Below are 10,008 nucleotides of genomic sequence, written 5' to 3'. Positions count from 1 at the left end.
TTTGAATGCAGCACATAAGTTTTCATTGTTCTAGTGCTACTTTTGCTTAAGTAAAGGATTAGCACTTCCTCAACCTTTCAATCGACTTATCTTTTAAGCTTCCAAAAGGAAAAAAACATTTAGACCAGGTCTTTATGAAGACAGCAGATGAGTTTGAAAGTAGGGGTTTAATCACAAGGTGTCGCAATTTGGTCGTATTTGGTCCGAGGAGCTCCTAATTATCTAAAAATACATTTTACTTATTATTATTTGTGCTTTCTGCTCTCAATACGTTTAGTCATAAAGACGTGCGTAGACGTCCAAAAATATGCGGGCAACAAAAAGTGTCAAAGCACAAAGCAGTTTTAGATATCTTATACATTCAGTTGCTGCTTCCATATCTGGTAGCCTACCGCTACAGATCCCACGAAGAAGAACTCTTTCGCAGGGCGTGGTGGGATAGTACTCTCGTCATTGGAGGACTGAAAACAGTGCCCCAGCTGGCTGGCTAGCTAGCTGCAGAGGAGATGGCTGCAGAGGAGATTGTCAGGCCAGTGTCTGAAAACAGAGCATCGTTTGTAATGGTCAGCGACAACTAGCCGGCGTGTCACCCCGGTTGTTCCGTTGGTCGGCTTCGTCGGAGTGGTTAAAACAATATGGGGTGGCAGACTCTACAGATCCTGAGGCAGGGGGTCTGGGCTTCAGTTACAGGCGGATGGTACTACGACCCAGATCAAAACACATTCGTCAACGCTTTACATCTCTACATCTGGCTGTTTCTGCTCTGTTTTCCCTTCACACTTTACATGGTAAGATATCTCCTTTTTATTTTTATTTGTCATGACTGTTGGTAACTCAAGTTGCCAAAGCGAGTGACCGTTAGGTTAGCTACCATAGAATACTAACAGTCCGTCTCTGTCTATTATCTGGAGCGGAGACAATGTAACGTCTCATTAAACGAGCAAATGGTGACGAAACATTTGTAATACATTGAACATTTTAAGCACATTCATGAAATTGTCGCATTTATTAATAGACAAACCTTTATCAGCTAAAGAAATTGACAAAATGGTCTTTAAATGCCCCCTTTTAAGTGTAGCATCCACCAACTAGACTGAACCAAAATGTATTTTTGCTGAAATTCAGTGTTAGTCACGCTGTTGCTGTTGAGATCCGTTAGAACGTTAATAGTCAATTACACTGTGCCAGGCTGTAATCAGTGAATTTAATTTCCCTCCCCCCCTCCCTTTATCTACTTGTTTTCTTCCTGTCGCTCGGTAGTGATTTGCGGTTTCACCAGACTACCAGCTGTGACTACAAGGGCACAGCTGACAAGGCATAACGGTAATCTGGCAGTTTTAATGTTAAACAAGCAGACTCAAATGTCTGGCTGCCTGTTTGCTTATTTCATTTGTCACATGGAGTCTTTGTTTGCCTGTTTGTTTTCTAAAGACATCGTTTTGTGTGTAGGTTACTGTCCAAAAAAGGACTTGACACATAAGTAGCCTATCACTTGTAGTCCACTAGTGAATGTCATTTATGGGTTATTTGTTAAATAATTACACATGATCAAACTGTCTAATTCAGACAAGCTACAGAACAAGTTGAAATGGAATTGAATCATAGTGCTTTTCAGTTGCTTCTCTATACAAATGTACATATGCCAGGAAACAACTCTTTGCTAAGCATCTAAATTTATGTATTTAAGCTCATGTGTCATATAAATTTGTAGTTTCCCTTCTATTTCTGGAGTGGAAACTGGCTGGTCAGCTCTGTGGTATATTCAGCCACAAGTCTGAGTCCTACTGCTGTTTGTAATAAGTGCAAGCAGATACAGGGGGATATTTCAAAGACAACAGAGACACAGAAGCCGGAGCTCAGACACCTTAGGGTAAACATACAGGGGAAAAGTGAATGCAGCAGTTTTTAGTCACTGCCACTATGCTTCATAAAGCATAACCAACTTGGATGCAATAATTGGTTGCAATTCACAGGTTTGATTTCTGGTAGTACTAGGGCTACAATTAATGATAATTTTCAATGATCAATTACTGAATAATCTGCTGATTAGTTACAGATTTATTTATTTTTTTGTCTATGACACATCAAAAAATGTCACTGAGCTGAATGGGTGACGTCTCATGTTGTTTGACCAAAAGTCCAAGAAAACCCCAAATGTGCATTTTGTGATGATATATGACAAAGAAAAGCAGCCCCTTTTCTCTTTTGAGAGGCTGAATTCTGCATATTTTTAGCTTTGTTCACTATTTTTGCTTGAAAATGAAAAAGGAAACAATTTGTTGATTATCAAAATACTCTAGTTGCCTGTTGTTATATTTCTCTTGACCAACTAACTGTTTAGTTAGTTTAATTATTATTGTCTTTATTAATAAAAATGTCTAGGGAGAAATGATAAAACAATCAAAGAACAAACTTGGACAATAATAATAATAATTATAATAATAATATGGCATTGCAGTATCGTTACTGAGCCCTTGAGATAAATAAAGAGGATTGGAACAGAGAGAAAATGCTGCAGAGAAACTTCATTTATATTACAAAAGCATGATCCTGTTCTCTCTACAATATCAGATAGCCCGTATAAGGTCATTTCTACTTCCTTCTCTAATCCCAGGCTCTTCCTCCAACAATGGTCATTGTGGGAATCTACTGTGGTGTGATTGCTGCCATGTTTCTGCTGCTGAAGATGGTGAATTACCGCCTCCACAATGCCCTGGATGAGGGTGAGGTGGTGGAGCACCAGGCCAAAGAGAGCCAGGGCAGCAGAGGTGGCACCGAGGGGGCTAACGATGGAGGTGTCACTCGTCGGGAGGACAGCAATGGACCGGGGTAAGTTCATGCCTTATACAGCTTGATGGTGGAAGTGATGTCTAGACATGTTGTAGAAAGACTCTCCATGAGTGTAACTAAGCTGCTGAGATGATGAAGAAGACGAAGTATTCAGTACAGGCTTGTGTAGGCGCATTGTCTGTTAGGTAGAGGACGTCATGCCTCCTGATCAGTGATCACATGGAGCGTGATTGTGGAGTTAGTTGAGTCATTTAAATGTGGTGTCAGGTCAAAGGTTTTGTAGCAGAAGGAGAATCAATACATTGTCTTAAAGGCGTTCACACTGGACAAGATGAGTGCAGCTGTAACAGAAGCAGTGATGGGGGAAGTGGCTTGAGTTAAATTATGTGGAGCAGAAGAGAAGGGTTTCAAATGCAACAGATGGTTTAGGCATTTTAGTTCATATTAGTAGATGATACACACCATGCAAGCTGAACCACCGGGGAACCCCTGAGAAAATTACTTTTAAAGTAGATCTTTACTCATGAGATAACATTTATTTAGGCCTCAGTGCCGGTTGTGTTAAGGAGTGTGTTGTCAAGCTTGGTTAAAAAAATCCATCACAAAATTAAGGCTTGGTTTTTGACACTGAGAGCTGGTCTCATTTATATTAGCACACTTAAAAGTGCCCTGTTGCAGTCTCTTGTTGTAATGCAAACAAAAACACTGTTGACATAGTGTTTTTCACCAGAATACATACTGTGTATTTTTGTGCCTTCTATCCAGTACATTTCCTTCCCCATACATCTTTTCTGAGGTTTTCAAATCTGCGTTGTTTACATTAAAATTTTGTTGCTAGCAGTCATTTTCCTTCTGCTTTCACTGGCCCATTACCACCACCTGTAAACCAGTGATTTATGGTCCTGTGAAACCACTGGCAGGGACATGTATTGCATCACCCACGTGCTTGTGCGCATGAGGGAACACATCAGGAGCCCACTCACAAAAACATTGCTGCAGAGCACTACCAGTGGTAAAACTCCACAGAGTACCTTAAGTTAACTGTCCTTTCAGGTGGAGGCATGCTGCTCACCCAACATGCTGCTCATTTTTTATTTATTATTGCTTTTTAATGGACTGCTCTTCTGCCATGGTGCGTGCTGTGCAGAATCATACATTGTTAGTGGTATTTATGTCTTGTGTTCCAGTGCACTTGTTGGCGCGTGATTGTTAAGTCCTAAAATGACATGATAGAGCTTGCTGTACCTCTTATACCTTTTTTATAGAGCAGGTGATCTGAGTAGATATTGGATCATCTAGCTGCATAAATTATTTAGAGGAGACAGTTCACATTAATCCTCCACACGGACACTAATGGTTCAGTGTAAATTTTCCAGGTTGCTCATTTACACCTGTAAAAATAAAGTATTAATATCCTGGTTGGAAAAAAAATATTTCCTGGGTTTCTTGAGTTTCTTTAATCCCATAATGTACCTAATGCAAGGAGATGCAGAGTTCAGTATGAAACCCATTTGTTATTAAAGGCAAGTATGTTGAAAGTGCGATATCTGCTAATTAATGATTTAATTAATGACCTCTTTAGTTTCAGGGTTATGCTTAGTGTGATTGTTGCAGGACTTTGCATAGGCTGTGTGCTTCTTGTTTAATTTAACAAAATGAAACAGAACAGTAACGTTGACAACTAATAAAGAATTACACAAGTTGAAAATTTACATGGATAATGACATCAGTTACTGTGACAACAAATACAAAACAATTCAGTACATCAACTGTGAATGCCACACTTCTGTCTATTTTTTTGTTTGTAAATGGGTTTAGCTCTCATTCAGGCGGAACAAAGCCGCTGAGGTTCTAGCCCTTTACTGCCCCTGATTCAAGAAGTGACTCATAGCCACATTCCGGAGAGAGTGCTTAGTGTGACATGGAGAGAGGGGAAAGGCAGCAAGAGAAATCAGAGCTCCTGACCACAGGGGCAGTCGCAGTGACCTCTTTGCTCGTACATCTGGAGTCACACACCAGGTTGTTTGAGTTTACAGTCGAGCAGGCGAGCCAAGCTGAGGTTGATTAAGGTGTTTCTGCGCTGCCACCTTTTCTCCTCTCTGCTCCTTCTTCCCAGTCTCCGTTCAGCAGCGCTACATGTTCTAGTTCATCGCTTGGAGAGTCTGTGCTGCGGTTTGACCCGTTATGAAACATTTTTGGCATTTGGAAATGATTTATAGACAATCCCTGGCAAGTTGTTTGTTTCTACATACCAGCTGGTTAAACACGCATGTCAGAACTAAATATAGGCCTGAAGAAAATCCACACTGATGCTTTCATCTGTTTTTTTTTTTCTCCTTTGTTCGAGTTTCAAAACCCACATAAAGGATTAAAATGGAGACATGTTCTCCCCTAAATTGAATCAGTTTGACTGATTGTTGCGAAAGAGACAGTTGATGTGTAACAGGGCTGAAAGTACAAACAACCTGAGCAGGATAACTGGCACATTTTTCACTGCATCCATTTAGATTTAAGGGAGAGAGAGCATTGTGCCTTTGCTGGTATTACAAATGTGTGCATGTGATTGTGTGTCTTTTCAGGGACCCTGGAGGGGGAATTGAGATGGCAGAGTTCATCAGGCAAGAGACCCCTCCAGTGGACTGCAGTTCCAGAAACTCCTATGTTGGAATGGAGTCTAACCAGCAGGTAAGTAGAGCACCGTCTGCTGCACACTCTGCTGGCCCTCATTAGAAGATCCACCCCCTCCCTTCCTTTTTTGGAAAAGAGTAGGCAAATATACCTAAGAAATCTTATTTTCAATGTGACTTATTCAAAGTAAAGCACAGTAAACATGCCAACTATCTGCCTTGGTATGTCTAATTCCATTTACCGTGCCAAAAGGAATCGGCGTTAACCAGTTCATTGGTGTGTTAATCAAATATCATCTGTTCTGCTCTACACAAATGAGAAGAGACAGAAAAACACACAGGGACAGAGATAGAAACACAGAGAGGGTGAGGGGGTTGAATGCCTTAAAGGTACCCTGGGGAGTTTATGTGTAAGCCAACAAAAGGTATGTTTCCATTTAGTGTTACTTCCCAAGATGCATTGCATGTGTCCTTGAGGTCTAACATGTTGAGTGCATTTCCTTTCCCTTAAAACCTTTGCAAGCCAGTTTTTCTTAAGAGTTTGAGCCCAGTGTTGTTTACATCAACGTTTAATAGTATTGTGTTGCCTACATTTGATTCTACAGCTCAGTTTGACTCATGAAAAAAAAAAAAAATGAAATGAACTATAGTGCCACTAAAGATGAAACACTCCAGAGGATACTTTTCACTGATTTGTTGCTCTGGGATTGTTGATGCAAAACAAATGTGATATATACATTGTTGTTAACGACAGGATTCTAGTGTCTGGTTTTAATGGAAATCGAGTGATTTAGTTTTAGTTGTATGTACATAGTGTTGTGCCAATTAATGCATTTGCTTTTTGAGGACTACTGTAGTGCTACATATGGCTGGGAACATTGTTTAATCTTCCCACTAACAAGCCTCATGTTCTGAGTCCTGGCAGATTTTAAGCCTCCTCCCATTTTAGTGTCATGTGCTATGCTTGTGATAGCCCATCTGCTGTGCACGCAAATAGCTAAGACAAATCTAAGTCCAGTTTTGAAATAATTTGGACTTTTATGAATGGACCAGAGGACGGAGCTGTTGGTGTGCGTTTCCATTAGGAATGATCTTTACATAGCCTGCTGTCAGCAGATGTCCACTTGAATTCAAACTTTATTTGGCTGTTTTGTGTCTTCAGATATATTTTACCTCTGTGGGAGCTGTGCTCTGCATCTCCGCACTGTGTCCTTGACTTGCTAATCAACCAGCATATTCTGTTCAGCTGCTATGTGCCGAGTAGGGAGGGAAATCAAAACTTTTCTCTGTGAAGACGGTGAAGAGGCACCGGCTGTTTTTAATGCACAAATAGTGTCTTCTTTGGGACGCTGTGTTCCATACTGATCACACACCTTGTCAGTTTCCATTTATATACTTTTTGCTCCAGAAATTTGCATTTGATATCCTGCATCTTTTTCAGAAGATAAATTGAATTTTTATTGAAATTTCAGATTGCATCCACCCATGGAAGAGCAACAGTTGCCAAAGGTAACTATGACTACCTACCTCCTCATCACATCATCTGCCAAATCATTGTTCTGTGTGCCTGTGTAACTCTATACATTTAAAAAGTGAGAGGAATTGACATGCTACAAGCATATTAAGACACTTTTGGTTTTCAAGCCTTCTTTATGACCCTGTGTTGCTTTTTGTTTTTGTGGGATCACCACAGCCCTTCTCCAGGAATTCTGCACTGCAGTACTGAGAAAACGACAATAAATGAACTTTGCTTTGGGTCATTGTTAGAGTGGCTGTGTCATCTGATTAATTCAGTGAGTCTGCCTAGTGCCGTACTAATTAGCTAACAGCTTGTGATGACAGGAAACGGTATGAAGTAGGCTGCGGGTTTGCTGGAGTTCAGCTTTTAGTCTCCTTCCCTTTTGTCTAATTGGAATCACAAACTCTCAGGGAATTGGGTCACTCAGAAAAAGACTTTGTGAAATGCTAAAGGTCAAGATTCATTTAAACAGCTATATTTGTTCAGAGGTCATGTTGTTCAGCCATCTGGACATTTGAGGAATCATTTCAGAAGAGCGCCATTATATTTTGTTGTTCCAGGTATACAAATGAGGCAACCTCTCACCTCCTACAGTCAGGGAAAAAATGATTTGAACCCCAGCTGATTTTGTAAGTTTGCTCACTAACAAAGAAATGATAAGTCTACAATTTCAATGGTTTATTTGAACAGTGAGAGACATAACAAAAAAATCCAGAAAAATGCATTACAAAAAAAGTTATACATTAATTTGCATTTTCATGAATGAAATAAGTATTTGATCCCTTTGCAAAACGTGCTTTAGTACTTGGTAGCAAAACCTTTGTTGGCAATCACAGAGGTCAGACGTTTCTTGCAGTTGGCCACAAGGTTTGCACACATCTCGGGGGATTAAGGGACCTGCTCCTCTTTGCAGATCCTCTCCAAGTCATTAATGTTTCGTGGCTGATGTTTGGCAACTCGAACCTTCAGCTCCCTCCACAGATTTTCTATGGGATTAAGGTCTGGAGACTGACTAGGCCACTCCATGACCTTAATATGCTTCTTCTTGAGCCAATCCTTTGTTGCCTTGGCCGTGTGTTTTGGATCATTGTCATGCTGGAATACCCAACCACACAGGCCCGTTTGAAGTTTGCTACTGAACATCTGACTGATTCAGAGGAAGACTGGGTGAAAGTGTTGTGGTCAGATGAGACCAAAATCGAGCTCTTTGGCATCAACTCAACTCGCCGTGTTTGGAGGAGGAGGAATGCTGCCTGTGACTCCAAAATCACCGTACCTACCGTCAAATATGGAGGTGGAAACATTATGCTTTGGGGGTGTTTTTCTGCCAAGGGGACAGGACAATTGCACCGCATCAAAGGGAGGATGGATGGGGCCATGTACCGTCAAATGTTGGGTGAGAACCTCCTTCCCTCAGTCAGGGCATTGAAAATGGGTCGTGGTTGGGTATTCCAGCATGACAATGATCCAAAACACACGGCCAAGGCAACAAAGGATTGGCTCAAGAAGAAGCATATTAAGGTCATGGAGTGGCCTCGTCAGTCTCCAGACCTTAATCCCATAGAAAATCTGTGGAGGGAGCTGAAGGTTCGAGTTGCCAAACATCAGCCACGAAACATTAATGACTTGGAGAGGATCTGCAAAGAGGAGTGGGTCAAAATCCCCCCTGAGAAGTGTGCAAACCTTGTGGCCAACTACAAGAAAGGTCTGACCTCTGTGATTGCCAACAAAGGTTTTGCCACCAAGTACTAAAGCACGTTTTGCAAAGGGATCAAATACTTATTTCATTCATGAAAATGCAAATTACTTTTAACTTTTTTTGTAATGCATTTTTCTGGATTTTTTTGTTATTGTTGTGTCTCTCACTGTTCACATAAACCTACCATTGAAATTGTAGACTGATCATTTCTTTGTTAGTGGGCAAACTTACAAAATCAGCTGGGGTTCAAATCATTTTTTCCCTGACTGTACCTCTGGCTGTGAATCTGTTAATAACTGATTAAACATCTCTTAATTGCTTTCACTGTCTTCGCAGGGGATGTGGGAAAGACCTCAGATGACATCAGTTTGACTCTTGTTGGGAGCTGCAGTCATGATCATGGTAAACATGCACATTATAAACAAAAAGCTTTTTATGTTAGTAGCTTTGACATTTCAGCACCTCAGTTTTTAATGTCTTGTCTCCATTTAGATCTGCTATCAGACACAAAGATGTACTGCCTTGTTCCCAATGACTCCTTCGCCTCCATGCAGCCGTCAACCTCCTTGTGTCCTTCAGAACTGTCCAGGGAGCCTGCTGATCTCTGTAACTCTGCTGCTTATCACTTCAGTCTGTCACACTCCTCCTGTGACACAGAGGTGACCACCCATGCATCCACACAATCTCAGAACTTTAGGAAGGAGCTCCGTTCTAGGGGCCTGCCTCGGACCTCTAGCTCAGCAGGTTCTGCTTTTCCTGACCCATGTCTACCAGACTTTGCTCTGTACCCTCCACCCAGGAGAGGGGGCCTTGACCCTGTGTGTGAGTTGGAGACAGCCAGGTCACACAGGGAGGGGGCTGAGCGGCTGTACCAACAGGACCAAGCTGTGCCCTCCACCTCTGGAATAGAGTGTTACAGGCACAAAGAACCTCGCAGAGTTGCTCCCTCAGCCTCCAGGGAGGCAGGGGAAGGTAGCTCAGGACTGTACCAGGTGGAGGTGGGTTGTGGGAAAGTCTCTGGTAGAGGAGGAAAGTCCCAGGGTGGGGAGCGCAGTGCTGATAGCCTGAGGAGTCTGAGTACTCGCAGCAGTGGCTCCACGGAGAGCTACTGCAGTGGTACAGACAGGGACACCAACAGCACTGTCAGCAGCTTTCATAGTGAACAGACCAGCTCAACACATGTGGAGAGCCTGCTGTCGCTTTCAGGGGATGAGCGTGTACGGGACAGAGGAGAGGCTGCCTTTGCTCCTGCAGACGGCAGGACTTCTAGCCTCGGCAGTATTAGCTCTCGAGGTCTCAGCAACCTTCCCTCCAGGGAGGCCAACAAAAACCCTCATGCCAATGAGCTGACTGCTAAACAACCTGCTGACATA

General features: G+C 42.1%; 1 protein-coding gene across 1 annotated transcript in view; it reads left to right on the top strand.

Annotated features, from left to right (window-relative positions):
- The first annotated feature begins 414 nt into the window (after positions 1-414).
- The window catches only part of pcnx1 (pecanex 1), a 30,925-nt gene continuing 21,331 nt past the window's right edge, over positions 415-10,008 (top strand). The window contains exons 1-6 of the mRNA XM_020622861.1: positions 415-788; positions 2,615-2,829; positions 5,370-5,475; positions 6,890-6,926; positions 8,972-9,037; positions 9,128-10,006. Of these exons, the coding sequence (XP_020478517.1) occupies positions 636-788; positions 2,615-2,829; positions 5,370-5,475; positions 6,890-6,926; positions 8,972-9,037; positions 9,128-10,006 (1,456 nt within the window). The 5' untranslated portion in view covers positions 415-635. The remainder of the gene's footprint in view (positions 789-2,614; positions 2,830-5,369; positions 5,476-6,889; positions 6,927-8,971; positions 9,038-9,127; positions 10,007-10,008) is intronic.

The sequence above is a fragment of the Monopterus albus genome, unplaced genomic scaffold, assembly GCF_001952655.1.
Source record: "Monopterus albus unplaced genomic scaffold, M_albus_1.0 scaffold290.1, whole genome shotgun sequence".
NCBI classification, from domain to species: domain Eukaryota; kingdom Metazoa; phylum Chordata; class Actinopteri; order Synbranchiformes; family Synbranchidae; genus Monopterus; species Monopterus albus.
Note: the sequence above shows the minus strand (reverse complement) of the source record. Positions and strands in the feature narration are given on the sequence as shown.